We start from the raw sequence: 25821 nt of genomic DNA, 5'->3' as shown, positions 1-25821 counted from the left end.
CCCTCCCACGGGGCCGCACTCGCACTGCCCCCTGGGACATGGAGTTCTCCACGGGCGCAGCCGGGCGTGCGGCAGCGGTAGGAAAACCACAGCTCCCGGGATGCAGCGCGGCTCGGTCTGGCTCGGCCGCGCTCCCGAACGCGGAAACGAGGAGGCGGTGTGGAAGCGCTGACAGGGCTGGGCGTGCTCCCGCGCGCCATGGCGGCGCTCGGCGCCTACCGCTGTATCGAGTGCAACGGGGAGGCGACGGAGCTGTACCGGGACTACCAGCGCGGGGTGCTCCGTATCTCCATCTGCGTGAGTCGGGGCGGCGAGCAGTGCGCGGGGGAGGCCAGGAATGCACGTGGGAAGCTCTGACGTCAGCAGGCGGCGGCGCGCGGCACGTGGTAGTGGGCCCCGTGGCACGCGGGCGGCTGAGCCCGTTGGAGCGCCCCCTGCTGCCGGGCCGGAGCCGCGCCTGCGCGTTGGAACCGCTTTCCCTGAGTCCTGGTGTCCTGTGGGGAAACGCTGAGAGAGTTGGGCCTGCTCAGCCTCGAGGAGAGACGGCTGAGAGCGGGACTCATCAATTGTATAAATAGCTAAAGGGAGGGTGTCTCATCCAGGAGTATAAATATCTAAAGGGAGGGTGTCATGAGGATGGAGCCAGACTCTTCTCGGTGGCCAAGCAATAGACAAGGGGCAATGGGCAGATACTGATGTACAGGAAGTTCCGCTTGGATATGAGGAAGAACTTCTTTACTGTGCAGGTGACTGAGCACTGGAACAGATTGTTCTGAGAGGTTGTGGAGTCTCCCTCACTGGAGATGTTCAAGAACCATCTGGACACAGCCCTGTGACACATGCTCTTGGATGGCCTTGCCTGAGCAGGGAGGTTGGACCAGATGACCCCGTGTGGTCCCTTCCAACCTGACCCATTCTGTGATTCTGCAGGTTTTCTGTCTGCTCTGCTTCCCAGTGTCATTGTCTCCTGTTCCTTGAGTGCACCTGTGTGCTGGAGCTGTCCTGACTGGCACTGCAATGTGTCTGCTGCTGTGTGTGCTTGCCCTGGCTCTTGCTGAAGGGCAGATCTGAGCGTGGCTCCATGGCTGAACACAGCTCCCGTGCCACTGGACCTGAATGCCAGGGTCTGAGTGATGATGATTTAAAGGGATTTGGAGTCCTGGTCAGTGGCAAGTTGAACATGAGCCAGCAGTGCCCTGGCAGCCAGGAGAGCCAACCCTGGCCTGGGGGCATCAGAGACAGCATCACCAGCCAGGCAAGAGAGGGGATTGTCTTGCTCTGCTCTGCACTGGGGCAGCCTCACCTCGAGTTGTTGGGGCAGTTTTGGGCAAAGCAGAGTGAGAAAAATGTAAAGCTGTTGTAGAGCATCTAAAGGAGGACACAAAGCTGATGAAGGATGTAGAGGGGAAGCTGTGTGAGGAGCAGCTGAGGTCACTTGGCATATCCAGCCTAGAGAAGGGGAGGCTGAAGGGATACCTCATTGAAATCTACAACTTCCTCTGGTTTATTAATCCAATGCTGATAAACAGATTTAAGGCAGCCTGGGAGCCAGTAGATGGCACTCATTCCCCTTGGCATTTAACCATTTGAGGACCAAAGATCCTGGTCTGTTGCAGCTGTGGCATGCCATGTAGAATCAAAAGACTTAAGTCCCAGTTGCTATATTCATCACAAATGCTAAACTCATATATAAAGAGTAATGAATTGAGTAAAAGAAAGAGCAAAGAATCACATATTCCTAGCAATCTGGAATTGTGTCCACCTTTCTCCATGCAGCCCCAGATCTGTACCATTTTTCACTGACTTGTACCAGTCTGTTTGCTCTGGCTCTGTTGTGAGTCCTCATGGTTCAGGTTCAGTTCTAGCTGCTCTTACGTGGCACATGTCATATTACCACAAAGCTTTCCCTCAATTTCTGGCCACCCAGGCAGTGCTGAGAGCAGGAGACATGTTAGCTCATGGCACATTAAGTGGAGATGAGAATGTTGAAAGGTTGCCAAGATCAAAAGATTCTTTCAGTTGAACTGATGTGACTTTGGGCAGGAAAGCCCTACTGTTGTCTCCAGCTACCAAGGCCCCATGGTTTCCAATAGAGCAGTGCTTGGTTTACTTCTTCTTTTTAATCTGCAAGGATGGTTTTGTCACTGTACCAACTCTCTGCAGGCATTCTATTCCATGCAGGCAAGGCTGTGCTCTGGCCAGAGACCTGGAAAGTTGTTCATCATCATGCTGCTGACAATGAAAAATAGTCAAGTACTGAGTGTCCTTTGATACCCTTCACAGACTTTCATGAGTAGGGATATGAGTGTGTCTGTGTTATGAATCTTCTTGATGATCAAACCTGAAAATAATGATAGCTTAGAAGTCTTCAATTAAAAATATATGAAGACCCCACTTAACAGTATGAAACATCATTTATATCAGTTATATATAAAACTTAGAGTGTAGGCCTCTAAAAACTTAAGGAAAGCTGAAGGTATTTAAGAAAAATTGAAGGTCTGAGGTGAGATTAGAAGGTGTGATCACTCAGCCTGAGAACATTTTTCATCTGTCTTCATGGAGTGAGAGCATTGAGTACTGCTACTCCACTGTAGCATTAAGAGAGAAGAAGTAAAAAATTCATAAAAAGATTGTATGTTGATACTCAAAGTGAGGCTAATGGGCATAATCTAGATGATTTTTTTTTTTTGTTAAAAGCACTTGTATTTCATTCCTATTTTCAAGTAGTACCTGGAAATATTGACACCTTAAGAAAAAAAAAAACAAACAACCCAACACTTGTTCTATATGGTAAATAAAATAGAAGGCCCCAGAAAATTGGGAACAAGCAGAACATTGTCAAGATCATCACTGTTTCATACTGACCTACCGACTTTCCTCAATACTGTTTTAAAGTCATCCTTGATACATTAAGAAATCTGCATCTAACAGGTATTTGCCATTCTCAGGACAACCCTGTCATTCAACACATTTTGGAACATTATCTAAATTCTCCCAACAGCAACTTCTATCTAGCCCTACATTTATTTTAGGATGTGTTTAACCTGATCTGGATGTGATTTTGAGGTGGAAGATTTAAATTTGAATGCCTAAGCAAAATACCATGATTTTCTATTCTGTTATTAATTTGTTGAAGAGAAGAATGAATTTTTTTCCAGAGGCAAATACTAAAAGCTTTCATTAAAGAACATGTGTTTCCAGCCCACAATATTAGAGTACAATTTTGGAAATTCAGCCTAATGTTGCTTTAGTTTAGTTACTGCTCTTAATATAATTAAAAGTTTCTTTGAACTCCATATTGTAATTTTAATGTGGGCAAGCATTAAAGACCTCACAAGTGTTATTATCCACTCTGGGAATAAATTTGTAATAGATGCTGAAGGAACTAAAGAAACTTTCTTCTATACAACATAGAAGTCCACACAGTACACTTGGGTTGGAAGGGTCGTGTCTTTTCTTAATAACTCTGCAAGGTGGCTAACTGCCACAAATTCCTCAAGTTCTGTAACTTCTTTTTAAGTCTGTTTTGTTTAATTAAGGCCATTTTCAGCTGAAGCCTAGCCCAGACCTCTGGCATTGCACATTTAGTGGATGAACCATTTTCTCATCCTGGATGTACTTAGCTGTGGAAGTAGACACCTCTTCAATATGGCTTTTGTTCAGTGTGATAACTGAGGGGTAGCAGGGGAGGCTGTGGAATCTGTGGGCATGTTAGGATGGGCATGTTGGCACTCACTTTGCATCTCCTGGGTCTGGGTTTAGTCCTAATCTGTGAATTACAGATTTGGTCCCTATTCCCAGCAAGAAGTTATGGCAAAGGTAGGCCTAGGTGGCTCTCCTAGAGAAGGCTTTTTGCTAATTATTTTGAGACTCTTAAAATTTAATTAATTGGTAAATAATACAGCAAATCTTCACTGAATATATTACAAAGCAACCATTAAGAACAATAAGGAAAAAATACTGTTCAAATAACACTGCTACTACAGTAATAATTCTGGGGCATGGGGTGGGAACACGATTACCTAACCTGAAATAAACTGTGAAGTGCAATGAATACAGAAAGAAATTAGCAAACTTCAGTTATTCAGAAATGGAAGGAAAAGCATGCAAACATTTCTAAAATTTGGTTTTCAATTTCATATATGTTGTTATGTTTAAAAATAAAATGTTAAAAATGTTTCAGACCATAACAAAGGAAAATAAATTACTTATTGCAATATATAGAGCACAGTCAGGATCCCCCTTGTGTTTTGTAATAAGAAAGCCAAATTGCCTGAGCAGTGCACACTTCATTTAGCTTTTCTGCAATTAAAAATAATTGAAAAGCTCTTTTTTTTTTTGCAGCAAGGCAGAGAGACCTTGCTTTGAATGCAAAGCATTTATGTGGTATGGTAAAGAATCTGTCAAGAGTACAAAGATCATCCTGGAAAATAACATATGCTAATTGTACATAACTGTTTGCAGACCAACTCACTACTGGAAAAAAAATAAATTAATTTGTTTTCTGAAACTGGGCTGTTTTATTTTTCAGTCTACTGTGACACTTGGCTGCGTCCCTAATAAAGAATCCATTCCTGAAAGCAGCACAGCTAATGTGTTTTATTATTTAAGGGTGCAATTGGGATTAAGGGCACTCTCACAAGAGTCTTTAATTTGCCTATGAACCTATGCAAATGGACCCCTGTTCATGTAGAAGCTATGTAAATGTTGTTACAATTTGCTGTATGCGTAGTCCAGCAAAAATTGTAGCTTAATTTTGCCAAACTCCAAACCCTGGAGAAAGGAATGCTATAATAAGACTGTTTCATTGATATTTCTAATGCCCAGAGATTTGCAAATGTATTCCTGGTGTGGTTTTCATGGTAATTTTAGATCAGGATGAAGCTTTGTTCTTCACTGTATATTTTTACTTTTTGTCATGTCCTATGGCTTCCTCTTCAAGAATTCTTTTACTTTCCACAAACCCCATCCCAAAATATTTTTATTTAAAAATAAGTAATGTTTTAAAACTAGAGAGATGAATCCAAAAAAGTCATGCTCATATACTTTAGAAGCTTTATCCTTCAGAGACAAAAGGTGTTTTCTCAAATATTTGTTTACTGTACTGTATTGGGCACACATTTTTTCCAAGCTCAGTATTTTTGATGAACAAAGCAAGGGTTATGTCTTTTGAGTAGTGATTTATAAAAGCCTGATAGACATGAAGTTTGAATTAACTTATCAGTATTTTTTTTTTTGGTCATATTTAATACAACTGAGACTTTAAATTGTATGTTACTTTCCTTAAATGTTTTGGATTGCTTTGATCAAAAAGAATCTCATATATTACACTATGAAGAAGATGATTGTACTGGCTTTTGAAGTTTTGTTTTTTCTTTAATTTGCCTTTGATAATTGGTTTTAATTTTTTTAAGATGACTAAGCAAACTTCTAAGTTATGAAAATGGAAGATTTTTTTTCAAACAACAAACAAGCATAGTCAGATTATTCTAAATATTTGATTAATCAAACAGTTCTTAAAGTAATAGCCATTTAAATTTGCTAGAATATTGATATACTTTTAACATCCTTTTTTAGGAGAGCACAGTATCTGTTGGACTTTTGTATGTCACTATCAAACACTCATAATGTTTCTTAAATTTACCAAATCAGAAGAAGATGTGTAAATAGAATTTATGGTGTGAAGCTTGACTTTTCTTCTGACATGTAATCTGAAAGTACCTTTTAATCAAAGTAGTGTCTATTTTTTCAAGAAAAAATACCAGTTACTTGTTTCTGATGCCAATTACATATTTAAGGCAGAAGTTGGGAAATGGCTAAAAGCATGGAGAAATCCAGTTACCTCTTTTTACTGCTTTTGTGATAACTGAGGCACATCTTTGAGAAAGTCCAAAGAGGATTAGAAAGCTCAGTATGTTAAAGATGTGCCCTCTTCACTCATGCTGCCCAGGCCACTGACTACAGCTGTGCAGAACAAGACATGAGCGCCAGGATTGGAGTTAAACTGCCTGACTAAAATCTTAAAGTAAGTCTGCAAGTAGTTCTCCATAGCTGAGCTGCTCATACCAATCTTCTCTCAAAGTGTGATTATCAGTGTCCCCAAAGTTACATCCCTTTAACTAACTGAAACCATCTAGTGAAACATATGTGTATTAAACTGCATCAGTCCTTGCTTGCACTGATTTTGCTGAAGTCAGGCTTCACTCACAGGTTTCCTTCCTAGGCATTTGAAATTGGTGTCAGATGTTTTAGTTGTGCAGCTGGAAAAAATAATGAAATAGCCAGGTACGGAAAAAATTCTTCCTAGAGGGCATTTTAGTTCTGTAGTGTACTAATGATACATCAGCCATCATCCAGTTAGTCTGTAGCAGTGCACACACAAGTCTTTGCAGCAAAGGTGGTTTGTAGGTCTCACAAATCCCTGGGTGAACTCACGCTGGCTAGGTCACTGGCTGGGTAAGCACAGAGGACTTTTCCTTCTGGCAGCAGAGACTCAGAAATAAAGTATCTTAGGAATGTAATGTATATTAAGAATAGGGCTCTCATCTAGTTCTAGAAGACAGAAATACTAAATTGAACATAATTTTCACAGCTGCAGAGAAGGTTTGGTATTTGGCTGCCAGAAGCTGTGGGGCAGAAGACGCCACTATTTGTGTATTCATTTGTAGCAGTCTCCATATATATCTACAGTAAATTTCTGAATTGTTGGTTTTGCCTGGATGGTTGGTCTGATAAATTTTCATTGTCTAAAATTCATGTCAGCTGTCAGTGAAAATTTTTCAATACCTCTTAACTGCAAATTTTTTTATTAGTGCTTGATTGGGATGCTCCAGTTGAAAATACCATTCTTTACTCAGAAAGATTTTGGGTCCTGGTCAGAAAATGTTCTGTTGTAGGAGAATTTGAAAGCATCATAAAACTGGGTGTGCGTAGGATACCCTTCATCTAACCTTTATGACACCCATTGTGTTGAATAATCTTATTTTGAATGGACTTGTCCAGTGCTTGTGTGAATAAACCTATTTAAAAAATTGCACTTGTCCAATGCTACATCAACCCAGAGATTTGACATATGCAAATTATCATCTGTAAGAATATCTGTTTATGATTTCCCAGTAGAAAGAAATGAAGCAAGACACCGCTTCTAATTAAAGTAGCAATTTCTTTTTCACTCTATTAAATCCTTTATTTATATTAAATCCTTTATTTATATTAAATCCTGTGGTCTTGTGTTATGTCCTTTTTCCATCTAATTCACTTTATCTGTAGATTTCTCAAACTCTTGGTTAGTTGAGGGAGTTCTTTAATTCATTACGTCCAACCTGTGTACTGTCATACACAGTGTTGTCTTATTGAAATTAGTTTTTTCCTTAAGCTGGACAAAGAAACATTGATTATAGGTTGCAGCATTCTCTAGACACTCTGTTCAGTTTATGCTTTTGTTCAGATGCTTTCCTTGACATTGATGTTGGACTTCTGAGTCAATTGGCTGGTGAAATTCTGCATTCTAAGATGCTACAAAAATAATTCTGTTAAACAGCAAGGCAGTGTTAACTTTGGACACTGTCCTAGTTTTGGCTGGTTTAATTTTATGCCTAGCAGCCAATAGAGTGCTGTGTTTTGGATTCAGAATGAGAATAATGTTGATAACACACTGATGTTTTAGTTGTTGCTGTTAGTGCTCACCCCAAGCCAAGGACTTTTCAGTTTCCTGTGCTCTGCCAGCCAGCAGGTGCACGAGGAGCTGGGAGGGAGCACAGCCAGGACAGCTGACCCAGACTGGCTAAAGGGACACTCCATAGCCCAGAGAGTGTCCTGCCCAGTAAATGAACTGGGAGAGTTGGCCAGGAGGGGCTGATCACTGCTCAGGGATGGAATGGGCATTGGGCAGTGAGAAATCGTGTTGTGCAGCTCTTGTTTCTCCTGGGCATTATCTCCCTCTTATTATCTTCCATTTCAATACTATTATTATTTTTATATTTTGCTTTATTTCAATTATGAAATTATTCTTTTAACCACCCATGGGTTTTACCTTCTTCTGAGCCTCCTCCTCATCCTATTGCAGGGTAAGTGAGCAGCAGTGTAATACTCAGTTGGTCTTTGTATGACAGAAAAATAAAAGTTGAAAAACCTCTATGTTCTGTCCTGGGAGTTTGTCTGTAGATGTGTGTTGTCTGATGCTCCTTTTTTAATGTTCCAGCAATTCAGAAAGTGGTATGCCAACATTTTTCTTCTGGCAGTGCACCACCATGCACTCTTTAAAATGGAAATAAAGATAATTTCTGTGACTGTTGTGTTCTCAGCATGACAGCTAATGTGAAGGCCTGGGGGACCAAGATTAGCTAAGGACAGCTTGGAGGAAACAAGCAGTCAGACCAGAGGATGAGCAGCAGGAGAAAGCACTTGTCTGAGCTGAAGTGGTGGCTGCTGCTGCTCTGCTGCTCCTCAGCTCTCTGCTAGAAGTTACTTCCCCCTTAGGTCTGCTAGATGAGCCATTTGTGAGATTATTTAACCCCCCTGCTCACAGTATAACAGCCTTTTATTAGCCCTAGCTCAAATCAAGGAGTGATCAGGCAGGCAGGTAAGTCAATGAAGCTGGAGGGGATTGATGGCAAGCAGCTCCCAGTGGTCTGGGTGAAAAAACCTCTCTAGCAGAACAGCAGATATGTTGGAGAAGTGATGGTTTAGTGTCCTACCGCTGCTTAGAGGCAGCTGACTCTTTGGCTGTGGATCTGTGTGAAAACTACATTATCAGTATTCTGAATGTATTGCTGTTTGCTTAATGATGGAAAACTGGTTGAAATATCCAGACAATTTAACAGTATGGAAGAACAATGCAACAGCAAAAAACATTTACTGTCTCCTTGAAAGGAAGAAAAAGGTAGGATAGGAGGATAAAGCATCTCTGAAAATAAACAAGTGATAGAAGAAATTAATTTTATTTCTAAAAATACCCAAAATAACACCAAATATGCAGATAAGCCATGATCAGTTAACCTTTAGCATGACACTGGTGCATTTCTTGAGTCTTAGGGAAGTAGTTTAGTTTTTTGCATCTGTGGAGCACAAAATGATAACTAAGTCTATTCCTGCATATTTCATTATTGATCTTAATCCAAAGCCTGCAAAAATCAATCAATAATAAATCATTCTACTTTATAAGGGAATTCTTCGTGTCAAGTGAAGTGTCAAGGGAGAAGAAGCAATTTTTCTGGATGGATTAAAACTGTATTGAAAATGAAGATGACATTAGGGAAAAACTACTTATAATTGAATTGCTAATTTGTGTTTATCCAGTTGTACTAAGATCAGAGGAAAATTTTATAAACTCTTCCTTTCCTTTTTTCCCCTAATTCTTCTTATTTTGTGATTTTCAGAAATCCTGCCAGAAACCTGTGGATAAATACATTGAGTATGATCCTGTTATCATCTTGATTAATGCTGTTTTATGCAAAGCACAAGCATACAGGCACATTCTTTTCAACACAAAGATAAATGTAAGTTGCTATGTCCCTGCCTTGTGGCTTTTTTCTTTTTGTTAAAAATATATTTAGGTTTGGTAAGTTTGTTGTATTAGTTATAAAACTTTAGACTATTCATCTCCTGCCCCTCCACAGATTTCAGCAAGCTGAACCAGTTACATGATGAATAGAACACATGGAATCTCAAACTCCCACTGTTACTAAGACAGCTTCTGTCTTTACAGCAGTGATGCTGCAGTACCAGCAAATACAAAGTCATCTTACATATTGAAGAGAAGGAACTGCAAAGAACTGTTCATGCAGTTTCCTACTTAACCTATCATGTTAATTGATGCTAAAAGGATGATGTGCTAAATTCCATTGTAAGAGAAAGACCTAATTGCAGATTAATTTTCAAATTGAATTTCTGTTGCAAACAATTCTTTTTCAAATGAGCAATAGTAGTATAAAATACCAAATTAACAATCCTGTGCCAGTTAAACATACTGTACTAATTTCTCACAAGTCTCTCACTGTGTAATTAACCATGTCTTCAAAGCCAGAGCAAAAGTTGGTGGCTTTCACTTGAATTGTGGTTGATGCAGAATTATGTAGTTGGGCTGGCCAGGTCTGGAGGTGCAGTGTTTTGGTATTACATATTTTTACTGTAAGGACTGATTTCCCAGGAGAGGGAAGCTAATCTAGAGCAAAATCTCTAAGCATAAGTATGTGCTGTGTTCATGTTGGTACCTCTTAGCCAGTGTAGATAAATACACTCGCTTCATCTTTCAAGCATAAATCTATCTAAACATTTGTAATTAATTCGGTGCTTCTGGACACTTGTAATGATGTTTCCTGTGAGGCTTCTGCAAGGACTGTTTGTGAAAAGTTCATCTATCAAAATTATTTGAGTTGAATTTTAAACTGGCAAAGCCTATGCATCTATGTATAACTATTTCCTCCAACAGAAAAAGTAGAATCCAGCACAGAAATTGTTATGGCTTGTTTAAATCTTGTTTTAAACCAGAAATCACCTCATATATGCGCTGGCTTACAGACTGTATAATGTGGAAACATGCTAACTGTTGGCCCTCACAACATAATTTTTGATGTCACTTCAGAAGATATTTTAAATAGCTTTGTTTGGTTATATTGCTGCCCTTTATTTTTGGTGCCTCACTCTTAGATGAGGTAAGAAATATTTTGGTATAACTACACTACCAGTTTCTTCTAATGGAGATTGTCCCAGGGAAAAAGAGAAACAAGGCTAATTAAACCAGTTTGCTGAATAGAGTAGTTGCCCTTAAACAGAAATTTTAGATAGTATAATTCTATGCTAGCAATGGTACAATTTTGGTTTTTCATTCCTAGCTGAATAGCCTTCCCAATCAGGCCTTAACCACAGTTATATACCTTCTTCTGTACAGAACTGTTGATGCAATTTTGTGCATGTTATAATTTGACTATCATGTTAGCAGATATTAAAAGGATGATGGGATAAATTAGTGGCTCAGCAGAAGTAATTTTGCTTATATGCTAAAGAGAAGTAATACACCTACCGAGTTTGTGTGGAGGTGTTTAAATGTTTTTTAAATGCTGATTTCTTACTAATGCTTTAATTTATGCTGATTTAATAGTACTCCTTTTATTATTCTTTCATTTACCAGATTCATGGGAAGCTCTGTGTGTTTTGTTTGCTCTGTGAAGCTTATATCAGGTGGTTGCAACTACAGGATTCAAGCCAAAATACAGATCCTGATGACTTAATCAGATATGCCAAAGAATGGGATTTTTATAGAATGTTTGGCATAGCTTCTTTAGGTAAGATTGGTGATTTGTATTATATACTCTTTAAGCATTGAAGAACTTCAAGCCCATACTGCAAAAATTGATAGAGAATGGATGTGATGTCCAACCCAGTATGGTTAAACAATTACACACATACTCTCTAATTTGCCTGCATTTAATGGAAATACCTGTTCTGATTACAGTTCAGACTGATATGATCAGCATTAGATATGAAGAGACTGAAAAGTGGCAATATTCAGAAATCTTTGCCTGATATCTCTTGACATAGTTTGAAGATCAGTGTAAAGCTCAGCCTTATTCCACGTTTCATGTTGACTTCAAGGTTTATTATTCATTCAGGTGATACAACCTTACTAAAGTAAAAAATTGGGAAAAGTTGTATCTGTTCGGGGTTGTTTTTTTAAACAAATACACTAAAATACAGAGCAGTGTATTCTAAGACTGTACTTGAAGGCAGGGAAGTGGTTTTGTTCTCTGCTGGTTAAAACATTTTTTCTCATACTTTTTCAGATGATAGTGTTTAAGTCAAACTTGCACACTAAAACTAGTATTTTTCTTACACATTCAGAGCTTAAATTAAGTCCTTTATTGTCTAATATTGTTTTAAGTAGGTTTTTATAATATGTCAGTAAAAATATTGAACTGATTTTTCAGCAGTGACTCATCTATTACAATTATTGTGGGAGTTTCTTTGACATCTGCATTAAATGCTAGCATATCACAGGAGCAGTGTCAAAAAAAGTCTGGTAGCTCAAAGGTATTTTCACCTTGGTGTTCTTTCTCATGCTGGATGAAAAGGGTTCATTGTGGGTGACCCTTTGCAAAGGAGGATTGATTTTGTTTTTTTGTTTTACAGCCTAACAGACAGTTGGAAAAAAAACCCTCTCATTGCTAAAAAGTGAAAGTGAAGAGGTTTTGTGCTTAACTTCTTGCCCTAAATGGAGTCAGAAGTCACAAATATGATAATCCTACAGATAGAATCCTGTGATAGAATTATTCTGAATGTCATTTAAGGAATATTTGGCTATTAAAATGAACACAGGAGATAGAACATTTGTATTTGCCTGTGGCTTTTAAAAAGTGACTTTAAAAAGTGACTGCATTTGGGACATGCCATTTTACTGAAATTCATTCAGATCTGGACTTGATTTTTGGCACTTTGTTCTCTCTTTCCAATGCCTCTTATTTCCTTTCAGAACAAACTTCATTTTTCATTGGTATTTTCATTACCTTGTGGTGGATGACACCTGAGATGCTGAAAACAAAGTCTGACTTCATCTTACTTCTCAAAGCACTGCTGTTGTCCACCTATGGAAAGCTCCTGCTAATTCCAGCTGTTATTTGGGAGCACGACTACACGCCTTTGTGCCTTGCATTTATAAAAGTGTTTGTCTTGATATCAAACTCTCAGGCAATTAGAGGTACATTTTTGCATTTATTACACTGCATTATGTGTATAGAATATGTGTGAGAGACTGCTGATGTTACAGAAGTCACTATTATTGTTATCATTTTAATCTATATCAGATACCTGACTGAAATAGCTCTGGTTTAAAACTGTGTTCCTTAAATTTTAATAGAAAGTGATTGAAGCAAAAAAAAATTAAAAAGGAAGAAAAAAAGTACCTCTTGTCTCACCATCATCTCTTTGTTTATATAGTATTATATCCACCAGATCCATCTATTACAATTTGAGGCAATTCATGGATCATTGAAACATAGATTTTTTTTGAGTTTCTGAAAAATTAAAATTTCATATTAATTTTATTCATGTCTTTGGAATGCAGACTTTTAACAAATTTGTGTTATTTCTAATACACACAAATTAATGTGAATTCTCATATGATTTCTGTGATCTTCTTAAATGGTACATGATAAATTTGTTCTGGTTTTTTTTTGCAGTTACATTGAACTTGAACCGAACACTCCCTTGGTTTGCCATCTTCTTTGGATTAATTTTGGAAAATGGTGTGGTCTGCTTGTTCCAGAAAATGGGATGGGATGTTTGAAGTGTCAGCCCAATGAAGAAATACCAACAACGTGATGACAATTTTCTCAGAATGATCTCTGCCAGCAGGCTCCAAAAGCACTGTTTTCATAGGGATAAAGAAGGTGATAGATAACAAAAAAGCATTAGAAGTTTGGCTATTTCCTGTGCTGAGCCATAAAACGTCAGCCTTAGGTTGTTTATTTTCCCAATAAAAATATGAATGTCTCACTATCCTAACAGTTTTATAAATCTGGCTGCATAGCTGTGGCTCTAAGAAGAAAGGTACACTAAAAAAACCCAGCCCTGCTACCAATCAGTGCATTTTGGCAGAGAGGAGGATGAATTGTTCCCTTAAGAGGAAGGGAGTCAGTGGAAAAATGTAAAAGCCAAAATTTATATTTCCGTAAAACCAGATTTTCAAAGAGAAAAGTGAACATTTGCAAAGAGTTTATTAGAGAAAAGGCAAGTATTCCAGAGTGAAACTACAGTGGGAAAGCCAAGCTGCATTCTCTGGAATGTTTATGTTAACAATCCAAAATAAGAAAATATCTAGTTCTAGAGTAATCTCTAGGAATGATAGTTTTAAACTGGCTAGACATTTTAGGTGATCTCATAAGTACTTGAAATTTTATGTGATCTCATAAATGCTGCTTTCTTCTGAAAGATGAAGAGAGAGTGAAAGGACTGACCCCCAACATGCAGGGCTGTTCAGGATACTGCTTCTTCTGAATTTAAGTCACATCCCCCACACCCAGTCTTCATCTGGCTGCACATTTTGTGGAAGCAAAAATTGAAACATGAGGCCATTCACCAATCGAGTAGTAGTTAAAAAATAATAAAACAAACAAAAATGTTCAGGCCTAAATTAATGAAAAACATTTCTAGAAGTTCTGCACTTTTTTCCTCAGCAGGCAAAAGGAGAGCTAAGTGGCCCACAAAGGAACGGACAGAATCAATTTCCACAAGACAGTAAAAAGAGCACAAACCCACTTTTGTGCAGGCCAGTTTCTATTCATCCCATCCAATATTTAACTCTCCTGCTTGAGTTCTGGAAGGCTGTACTGTCCATAGGGATTACTTCCATTCTTTGTTTTCCTCAGATGCTGTCTCATGTCTGTGTTTTCCAGAATGAATCAAAAAACATTTTGCAACATCTTCAAGTTAATTCCCAACAGGTTTAGAGTAAGTCTAGATTATGACCACAAAATACATCAAACATGTTTTTCTGATGGAACTGCCCATGCTATGCAAGTTATTTGATCAGAAAAGCAAATGGTTGCTGATTCTCTTTTATTAAATCAAAGGCTGACAGCAATTTTGTTGTTTGTGTTACACTTCGCAACTTCCTGAGCATGTCAGAGAAAGCAAGAAACCCCAATTGCAACATTTTTAAATATGGGAGACTCTTAATTTGATTGGTAATGGATTAATTTCCCCAAGTTGAGTCTGTTTTGTCCATGACAGTAACAGGTGACTAAACTCTTCCCATCCTTATCTCAGCCCATGAGCCCTTCCTTTTGTTTTGTCTCCAGTGCCTAGCTGGGGAGTGACAGAGCAGCTTTGATGAGCATCTGACATCCAGACTGGCACTGGCAGTGGATTCAGTCTAGAGGCTGAGTGGAGCCCATTTCAGTGTAACTAATGCAGGTTGTTATATGTAAACATGATGCTGTCAGCAGCAAAATTGTAAATACAATGTAAATAAATTTTATTTGAGAACAGTCTTCTTAAATTAAACTTGATTTTGAATTTTTAAAAACTGATTTCAGGTATTTTTTGAGTTTTTTTCCAGAACACCTAGAATGGACACTAACACATTCTGAAAGAAGCAGTGTTTACCTATTGTGCCACATACACTGATAATGCATCAGTTATGCACTCTGTAATGCTGCCAGGAGCCACCACTGCCCTTACACAACTTTGAAGCAAGAGAGGACAATTAAAAGCTACAGAGGTGTGGAACAAAAGCAGGTGTGGTACAGGTTCTCAGTCTTCAGAGGCATCATTAGTAATGTAGGGCATTCAGCATTATTTGGTGTTAAAGTTACTCCTTTACTGAAATAACATGACAAATACACTAATATTTCATAAATCTAGGGGGAGCTTAAGGACACCCACTGGGGGAGGGGAGGGAGATGAGTGCATTTTTTATGCTTTGAAAGCATATAGTGCTTCAGAGACAACCAAGACTCTTTTAAGTTTCTGCCTGTTTAAAACTGTCACATCTCTCTTGCTTTTACTCTTTTTTGTCAACTTTTTGTAATGAAACAGTTACCTATGCTGGAATATGGATGGCAAATAGCCCTTTCTATGTATCATAATCTGTTTCATTAAGTTACAGGAGAGGATTTATTTGAGTTAAAAATCCAGCAGCCTGGAAGTGAACCTATAGAAACTTTTGAGTTTTGCTTGGAATCAGAAGGGGTATTGTGGCCTATGGAGCAAATTCAAAACTGTGTTGTATGAAATGCACAGAAAAACCAGGGCTGTTACTGAGACTGGGGTTGAGCAATGACTCAGTGATTGCGCAGTGGGAGCTGGGAACTCCTGCAGGTCCACAGGCCATGTAGCAAGTATTTAGAAATTAGCATATGCAAAATTGGAGAATTGGAGTAAAGGCTAAGGAGGGTTAAAAGAGAAGATAGGAGTCTGGCAGACTTCTACAAAATTAAGATGGCAGTAAAAACTAAGGAGATAGCATCTCAAGAAAAATATGTAAGGAAATACTCAGTATAGATGTTTATGAGTATCATGAAGCAAATATAAAAACATCCTACTACCAAGTTTACAAATGATGAACATGAAAGAAGAGTAGTATTAATTGCAAACATTTTTGTAATAGTCTAAGTGACAACATGACATAGCAAAAGATGTTTTCCAAGCAGTAAAGTCTGTGGGTTTCCCTAGAAAAGATCCCAGTAACCTCGTTATTTCAATGGTTTGCACTACAGCCTTGAAAATACACTTTTATAAGGCAGAATTAGCAATTGTACAGTGATAGAACTAGTCAGTGAACAGGAAGAGCTGTGCAACAGCAGAGCTTCTCCCTCCATTCTGCATTACTGTGCTGCATTAGGCTTTGCTGGTGCAAGGGCTACCACCCTTGTGCCCTCCTGCACATACAGACAAGGGAGCCCTTTCTTCCACACAAACCCCATCTCAGAGGCATATAAGCTGCCATTTGTTACTCCAGTCTTCACCAAACTGAAAGTAAAGCAGGACATCTGTACTGGAAAACTATGAGCTGATTTCTCACAAAACAAGCAGGCCCTTGTTTCTCAGGGGCTTGGTTGCTTTTGCATTCCTTGGGCACTCCCCAGACGAGTGGTGTTGAGCACTGCAGGGCCAATCTGGAGTTGATGAGGAAACACTGTTGATTTCAAAACTGGAAGGAACATACAGACACTCTTACATATGTGTTCTTTGATTAATTTTTGTTTTTTTAAAATCACAAATCCAAGCTTTTAAAAATGAACATCCATCTTCAGTTTGGAGAAATGTGAGAATGAAATTAGTGATGACAAACAGATCGCAAAATATTTGTTTTGGTGACTTGGTATCAAGGTCAGTTCAAGATACAACCACAAAAGCTATAAAATTCAAATTATTTTAGGATGACATCTTTTAAAAATCTAAGTAGTCCCACAAGCTGGGATTATTCTGAATCTTGTTGAGCTCTGCAAAAATTCATGTGGCAAGAGGGAGAATGAATACATTCCTCCACTGCTAAAAATCAATAGGATTTTTGTTTATGAATTATTTGAGACTCATGTTTCTGCAGTTAAAATTTGCAAGAAGGTGTATATAACAAGATTCCCATTTTCTCTCCTGCCTCTTAGCTGTTCTGACTTTCTTAGTCTTTCCAGTAATGCTTACTATATTACTGAGGTGGCAAGAAAGAAGATATGAACATAAGGAGCTTCACAAAATCTTGGTCTGCTGTCCTAAATTTGTAAAGCTTTTTTTGAGCTCTCTGTAGACAAATGACAGGTCTGCAAAGCAACTAGGGAATACTGCTAATGATGTTTTAATTGCTTTTCATTAGAATAATAGCTATTGTTTGGGTTTGTTTGGGTTTTTTTCCCTGGGTAAAAATGTGGTTTAAATTCCTTTATATAGGAGCATAAGAGTGTGAACTTAAGAGATATTACATGTGCTGGCTGCTGCTGAAATAAATCCAGATGATCCCCTTGATTTCTTCCAATCTCTGACTGTAATTCTGAGGACATTTTTAGGCAGAAGAACTGTTTTGCTGCACAGAAGTGCAGCACAGGACTGTGGACTTGAATTAAGACCTGAATCCTAATCCTGGCTCTAAGACCGAGCAGTGCTATGACCTTGAGCAAGTCATACGTGTGGCTCCATAAAATGATTATATCTCCACCATCACAGGATTTGGGGCAGGATTAATTTTTTCATGTCTGCTTAGAAAGATGAAAAGCATTAAGTCCTTTCAGCTGCAGGTTGTTAGGTGTCAGTCAACACTGTGAATGTCAGATATGAAACAGACATGCCAGGAGCCAGAGAATGTGAATATTAAAGGTGACATGTTTAAAGTCTTTGTTATACTAAGGGAAGCTTTAATTCTGACCCTTGCTGGCATGCAGTTCTGGAACATACACATCTGAAGACTTTAAGGAGTATATACAGCAAATCACTGATCCCTTATTATGATTTGAAGTTATTGCAGCTGTTGTGTGCCAAAATAAATCTAAAATTAGTTTAAAAATGAGCAAAGGGAGCTTGCACGTTAGCTGATCTTACTTTCAGCAATCTAAAAAAAAAAAAAAGATACTTTGACAGTTTGAGACTTTGAGGTAGAAAGCACCGGTACATTTTCCAGAAAAATATTTCTTAAAAAAATACTACAAACCATTGGTATCTTTTCAGTAAACAAATTCAATAACATTGCACAGATTTAAACAAGACCTCAACAACATATAAGCACTTCTACTCACCTTGCACTCCTTCCTCAGAACTGCTTATCCACTCTGTAAGCATCTGTGGGTATTACCTTTATAGTGATTCCCTGCGAGGCAAGCTGCAGCCCATCTGATACTGTCATACATGCATCACTCCTTAACTTTGATCCTTTCTTTGATCTCTCACTTCTCTTCCAGAATAAAGCTTTGGTTTTAACCATCAAAGCCACACATGTATCATGTCTTGGCTACAGTAGAAATAGTCTCTCTTTTTCTCAGTAGGGCTACAGCGTTCTTTTGATCACTGAAAATCAAAAGCCAACAGAAGTGTAATAATAACTAGGAAGAAAACATTTCCCATTGAGAACATGCACTGGATAATAACATGCCACATACCAGCACCAGAAAAAATGTCTTGGATTTTGCAGGATAGGGACCAAAAGAGAATGTATTACATTGAGCATACACCTCATAAATTTGTTCAAAGCAGGAATCTGTTTCTGTCTAAGGACATTTATCCTTAGTAGTGTGAAAATGTAGTAGTAGTGTGAAAATGGCAGATGGGTTGCATGGCAAGGAAAGCACAATCCATTCTCCTACTCATTTTATCGTGGGAGGGAGCAAAATGAAAATAAACACTGATGACTCATGAAGAACTTTTTCAGGAATGATGGACATAATTTGAACCCTTTTCTTTAGAGAAGCAAATTAACTTTGCTGTGGACGAACACAATGGCAGGTATTCATTTCTTTACACAACCACATGACAAGACTTAATTTGTACTAGAACTGCCATCTTTTCAAATGGATTTTGCACTTCTGTAAGTGGATTTTTCCCTAAAATACTTTTCTGCTCAACTGCATTATGCAATTTATGTAAACAATGTGTGTGTGCGTGTAGATGGAAGGAGAGGGAAGGTCAAACCAGTTCCTACAGCCTGTGCATTTTCTGCCTTATCTATGTATGAAATGGTGCACCTTTTAAGGTCCTACATTGAAAGAAAATGCCAACAGCAAGAAAGGCACCTTCCTCCCACAACAGTTTGAGTATTGTGCAACATAACAGATTGTATCAGTTTTAAAAAAAGTCATGTCCCTGACAAAACAGTATCAGAAGCATGCAGAGATTATGTCTCCCTTCTCTCATTGTTACTCAGCCACTTTTATGTAACAAAATGCCAGCATGGTGATTCTAATCTAATTCAGCTGCACAAGCACTTTGATTGAAAGTTCAGAGAGGTGTTTTTAATCCTCTCCAACACAACCTAATAGAGGATGGCAAAACAGGAAGCCCTCGTGTGCAGATCCTTCCTCCCCATAATGGCAGGGTGGAAGGTGCCATCTGTCATTTCATGCCATTATATTGGAAAGTGCTGTCTCCTCTAAACTCCTTGCAGCAGCTGCTCCTGAAGGCTCAGCTCTTTGTCCTGAGCAGGCAGCTGCCTCTGCCACCCCCTTGGGAACAGTTTTGTTTTCACAGAATCAGACAGGGCTAGAAGTGATCTCAGAGGTCATTGGTCCTTCCGCCAGCCGCTGGGATGGATAGGCACTCCTGACAGATGTTCTCCCTGGCAGGCAGAGATTCTGCTCTCAGAGACCAAACCTGAGCTGCCTTTCCCAAATTAGGAGACCTATCAGCTCCTACTGCATGCAGCAGCAGTCTGATGCCCAGCTGTTTTTCAACTATGACCATTTATTCAAGTAATATGATTTTGTGAAAATACAAGATTTTACTTGAGTAATCCATTGTGAAGATGGTGGCTAGGTCTTTTAGAAAGTTTCTGTCCTTCAATTTTATTCTTCAGGTTGCCTGCTTCCTATTCCCCTACCCCCTGCTTAGCCTTGCTAAGCCAGTGACATGAAAATCCATCAAATTCCTTGGCTGCAGGACCACAAAGCATTGGAGATTTGATTTTAAATGAACAAGGCAGCCTGCACCTCTTCGGATCTACTACAGACTTTTTGTAAAGACACGGGCACTGGATAACACACCATTAAGCTGAAACAAAAATACAATCAGTGCCTACAAATGAAAGCAATTCAGAGAATGAGAGAATGGGCATGGGGCATTGAGATCTCTGTTCCTGGAGAATAAATGCATCCCAGCAAACTCTCTCCTGATTTGCAAAAGAAATTGTAGTGTAAATTTTCATTAGTGGGCACAGATTTTAGCAGATGCTTATACAAATGAATGCCTGCAGTAATATATATATTGATATATATATATACTTCTCTATATATATATAGAGAAGCCAGATATACTTGGCTTCTCTAACACTGATTGATGCATTCTGCCTGTACACACCTGCACTCAAAAGCACAGAAAAGAGTATTATTCTCTATGAGAAGAAGGAACATTGAAAGCTTCAAACAGTCCGGCATTTGCAACAGAAACAGAAAGGACTTTTTGAATGACTGGCTAGTGATAAGTGAAAAGTCCTATTGTATAGCCACACAAAGCACTGGAGACAAGACAAACCTATTTACATATGAGAACACAGACCTCAAGCTAACCCTATAAGAAAGGACGTGAGACAGGATAAAATATATGCAAAAACTAGAATTCCTTTTCCCCCACAGAGATTACTGCAAATTTCTACTGCTCTCATTTATCCGTAATCCTGTATGCAAGCAACTGTATGCAAACATGTGCAATGATGTTCTCCAAAAATATACTAGAACTCTGGTCATAAATGTCTTTCCTCTTCTAAAAATGCACACAAATTATACATTGAATAGGTGCTATATATTCCATGCTCTCTACAGGTCATATGAATGATACAAGGTATTTAAGGAAATGCTTCTCCAGTTTGAGCATCATGACTAAGTATCAGTCAGAAAGAGCAAGGTTATTTTAAAGATACAAGATTGTTCATACAGGACAAAATTCACATAGTAACAGAGCTTTGATATTCTAATACTATGAGAAATTAATTTTCTCTCTGATTTTATGTACTATTTTTTTCAGCTGATTCTGATAAAATGTCCTTCCCCTATACCAAACTGTTTTAATATTTTAGTTGTTTACCTTTAGTGCAACATAGCATATAAGAAGTTATTTTATTCCACAATACAGCCTTTGATGTTGTTTAGGAGTAATGGAAGAGGTAATATGTGGTCCTGTTTAAGCTTGTATTTTACCTTCTCAAAACTTCACTTGTCAGGTCACCTCTGCAGGCAGTGTTAGAATTTTCCATCATCCATGAGGCCTTTCAGTACAAATAATTAGTGCTTTGTTAAAATTAAGATTCAGGTAACCAAAGACACTGTAAAGAGTTGAGAGAGGAAAAAAACCCAACAAAATGTACTGTCCCTGTCATGCAGGTGCTTTCATAACTGAAGAAACGACCTTATTACACTGCCTGCTTGTAAATGATTTAAAAGGTTTTGCTGTTTGACGAGTCAGAAGAGTTTAAGCAAGAGCTGGTAGGGCTCAGACAGGTGACTTTATTGTTTGTGACAGCAGCTGGTATCCTGAGCCAAAAAGAGCTCACAAACTCTTACTCATGTGTCTACCCAGATAATCACAGGGACATTTCTGACCTGTGGAAGAAATGCTTGTGATTTCTGAAAGTGAGTAGTTAGCACTGCAAGGAGGATTGAACTGCTAACATGAATTTAAGGCCGCGGTTTGACATAGAACTGAACTCTCTATGCACTAACAATTCCAAACAATCTGCTTCAGCCATTAAATTCTAACAATCCATTATTTTCATGGGATTTCTCCTCACATATTAAACTTGAGGAATTGTGAAAGATTACATTCTCTTGAAGACATTATCTTAATAAAGTCTTAGCATAAGTGCATTTATAATCTGTGGCAAAAGTTCAGAGAAGAGGCAAAATAGTCACAAGTCTGTGTATTTCAGTAGCAGATAGCTTTGTCTTTTTAACTTGCATACCAACCTTATCTGAAAAATGTAAATTCTACTGCTAAAAGCACATTCCTCTGAAATCATATGTTGGCTTCATTACTTAGGGCTGGTTGTTTCCACAATCATTTAATTAAGTTTTGCGACTAGAACAGATGAAAGAGAAGGGGCCAAAAACCTAAGGGAAAGAGACTTTTGCAGTGAGTATTCATCCCCTCCAAAGTTCCTCTGTCATTTAAAACCAAATAGCCAAACTCGCTGCTGAGTGAGTCATCTCAGTGAGAGCCCCCTGCTAATCCTCTTCATTCCTCACAAGATGCAATTGCCCCACAAGCTGCAGGTGCCAGCCCAGCACACATCCAGCCCTACCTCAGCTTTAATCCCTAGAGCACATCTGGGGTCTGTGCAGCCACCTCAGCTCAGGAGAGTGTCCCTGTGCACAGATCCCCCAGGCTCTTTCAGCCGTGGCAGAACCCAGTCCTCACAGCAGACCCTGGGTGTTTGCAAAGCTGCCTGCAGAGCTGGAGAGCCCAGGTTCACAGAATAAGCAGTTAAGAGGCTTTACACATAGGGAGCTTGGAAACTCACAGAAAATGTTAAAATCAATAGAAGATGACTTTGGAAATAGGAGAAATCTTTTAACTACTTTGCTAAGAAAACAAACAAGTTATTTCCTTAGGTCATGAAGCATTGTCCAGAGTTAAATGTAGTAACTTCAAATAAGCCAAAGATAATAGATGGAAAAATCTACTTCTGAGGAGTTATTTTCTGAGAAAATGCATGTCATATATGAAAAGGAATATGAACCTCAAACTGCTGTGGTAATGTATCCTGTACAGGCAGGCTTCACAAAAACAGAGTAAATTCTTTCAAAGTGGCTGAAGGTCACAGAGCTGTACATTGGAGAAAAGACCTGTTGTTAGGGTTCCCTTTGGCACATACCTGCTTAATCCATTTCACATTTCTCCCCAGCAGCCAGCTGAACAGCAGAGTGGGGGAATTAGTTTCCTTTGCCTTCAGAGCAATCTAATTCCTCAAGGAAAATGGATGGCTTTAGCTAGGCAGCTAAATAAAGTCAAAGAAAACATGTTCTTTTCAGTTAAGCAAAAATGCATACCTGCAACAAATGACTGCCTCATTAAAAATACACAAGTAGTGGAACCCCAGCCTCTAAACAGGTCAAAAAAGAACATGAAAAATCCCCCAAGGTGTCAGCAGAACTAATCAAACACGTAACTTTAAAGAACTCGTGTCCCAGGACCTCAGCATCTCTTCCAAACTGTGCCAAGCTCTCACCTCCAGAAACTCTTAACATTCCTCCCCACTGCTCTTCCCTTCTAGCATCCCACTGAAGGCAGCCCCTCGATGTGTATGCAGTTTTCATCCTCACTCCCTAAAAGATGTGCTGAGACTCACCTCCTTCCCACTGCCCCCCGGGCACCCAGCACTGCAGAGCTGCCAGCAGCTGTGTGACCACACAGCTTTTGCCTTCTGGCAGCAGGGTGGCCTAACAGAAGCCAAAAGGGGAATTATAACTGTGATCCTGTCCAAGGAAGAAGCAGTCAAACCTCTCTCTGCTCCTCCAACTCCAAATTCTTACAAGCTTTCTAAGAACAGACCAACTTCTGTCCTATCAGCTCTAGTTCATAGCAAGCTGGCTGATGGAAAATGCCTGGACAAATTTACTGCATATGTTTTGTTTCCTTAGGATGAAGGTGACACAAAACCTTAGGCTTGTAAATAAGTACTAAGTGGATCAATTATAAAGCACTGTGGGGGCTTTGCTACTCTCTTCATTGCATTTAAAATTTGCAAACAGTCTTATTTACAAGAAATTGTAAACATAACTTTAAAAAAATCAACTTATTTTAGAAGCCACATAAAATGACTGGTTACCTATGATTAGGAACTAAATTAATTACAAATACTATAGTAATTTCTGCCTAATTCTCCTAGTCTTCCAATCTCATGACTACACCAAATACTGTACTAAAGCCTCAACTTTAACAAGCATCTAAACTATGCATAAACTGAGTGCAGATTTGCCCCATCTTTATTGGAAAACTCCTTCTTTGAAGCAACTTTCATGCTTTTTACAAATTATTCTAATGATTGCCTACTGCATTTCAGTGCATTAATGCAGTACCTTTTAGTAATACATTTGTCCTGTGTATTTGAATATCTCCTTTATCTAAGTATGCAGCTGTTCCACAGTCTTGGAAATAACAAACAGCAATTCTGATTTTAGGAGAAGATCCCTGCTTTGAAGTCAATCTACACTAAAGTCAATAGCACTGACAGTGACTTCACCAGGAGCTGAAGCTGAACCTAAATGCTCATCTGTTATATTAGCCTTAGTATCAGTCACCCATTACTTTTTGGCACCCACTTTCTCCAAAGCAGAGCACTCCTTCCAGACTCTTCTCTTTTTGTAGACTAAGGAAATTTCCAGGGAACTAAACTGTAATGTAATTATGACAGTATGACTCTGCAGTTGTCATAGCAATGGAATGAGGGTGATATGCTGTGAAGTAAAAATAAAACTTCAAGTACAGCTAGTGGAGAACTAACAATTATTTCTAACTGCTTTACCACATTTACAGGCCCTTTGGAGAAAGGCCATTGAAGTCACACAGCATAGACTGCCTTCTGAACTGCTGTACTCAAGAGTTTTCCACCTCTGGGCAGCAGGAGCCTGACTGTTCTTGCTTCCTTGTAAACCTGGCTTTTCCTGGGCCTGCTCATTATTGCCCGTGCTACCTGGGACTGGAAAAGTTCCGCAGTGTTCGCTGGGTAGAGAAGATTCCAAGGATTTCTTTCATTGTATCCTCAAAATATACAATGTTATCCTTAAAAACTTAGGAGTTGACCCGGGGTTATGGAGTCAAAATGGGAAAGCTGTGTTGGGATGAGGTTCGGACCATGGGTAGGAAGCTTCTGTAGTAACATGACTCCGTTCTGTTGTGTGCACACCAAACTCAGACTGAAGCTGCCTGCAGCAACTACTCAGTATTTAAAGCTACACTTTCATACCAAGCACCTCTTTCAGAGCAATTTCATGCTGTAATAATGTGGTAAAGAGATACAGCTCAAAACTGCAACACCAGGCATAGAAATCAGCCTCTGAAACAACGGCTTATTGCTTAGTTTTAAAACCTTTTTCTTTCTGCCCTTGTGGCATTTGGGTTTTCCTTAGGAACACAGACTATAACTTCTCTCCCATGCAAGATGGTGTTATTAAAAGGGGCAGGGTGCTGAAAATTTAGCAAGTTCTTATAATCCATCCTGTTTTTTAGTCCAAATTTTGTGGAGTAGTGCTTTAGGACATTTGTTCTTCCCTTGGTAGAGGGAATACCAGCCAAATGTTCCAGGTTGCCTAAATCATGAGCAGGATTAGAAATATAAATCACTTTGCTTTTTAATTTATGTAAGGGAAAGTACTGTGAATTTTGCTCAAGTCCATTCTCATCACCAAGACTATTAAGGAATGGCTGTCTAAAGATCTGTAAAACAGAATTATTAGTTTTAGCAGTAGAAACAGGATTTTCTCCAAAATTCAAAACCAAATAAAATCCAATTAAGACAGAGAAGCAGGAAATTCCATTCCAAATAGAGGTAGGTGGAACTTTTTCCAATTTAATTCAAAAATTGCTTTCTTCAGTCCAGGGTGATGACTAGTCCTAGTTTTCTTATGGGAGGGTTGGGAAGGGGGGTAGGGATTGTATTCACTGAAAAGGTAAATTAAAATACACACAACATTAGAAAGG

At 38.9% G+C, this 25821-nt stretch overlaps 1 protein-coding gene across 1 annotated transcript; it reads left to right on the top strand.

The window, feature by feature from the left end:
• The first annotated feature begins 150 nt into the window (after positions 1 to 150).
• Positions 151 to 14575, top strand: ARV1 (ARV1 homolog, fatty acid homeostasis modulator). The gene is made up of 5 exons (XM_059469529.1): positions 151 to 297; positions 9378 to 9497; positions 11129 to 11282; positions 12467 to 12691; positions 13173 to 14575. Exons 1-5 carry the CDS (start codon positions 199 to 201, stop codon positions 13277 to 13279), a joined length of 705 nt encoding a protein of 234 aa, XP_059325512.1. The 5' UTR covers positions 151 to 198; the 3' UTR covers positions 13280 to 14575.
• Positions 14576 to 25821: the final 11246 nt, after the last annotated feature.

Source organism: Ammospiza nelsoni, chromosome 3 (assembly GCF_027579445.1).
Source record: "Ammospiza nelsoni isolate bAmmNel1 chromosome 3, bAmmNel1.pri, whole genome shotgun sequence".
Taxonomy (NCBI): Eukaryota; Metazoa; Chordata; class Aves; order Passeriformes; family Passerellidae; genus Ammospiza; species Ammospiza nelsoni.
Note: the sequence above shows the minus strand (reverse complement) of the source record. Positions and strands in the feature narration are given on the sequence as shown.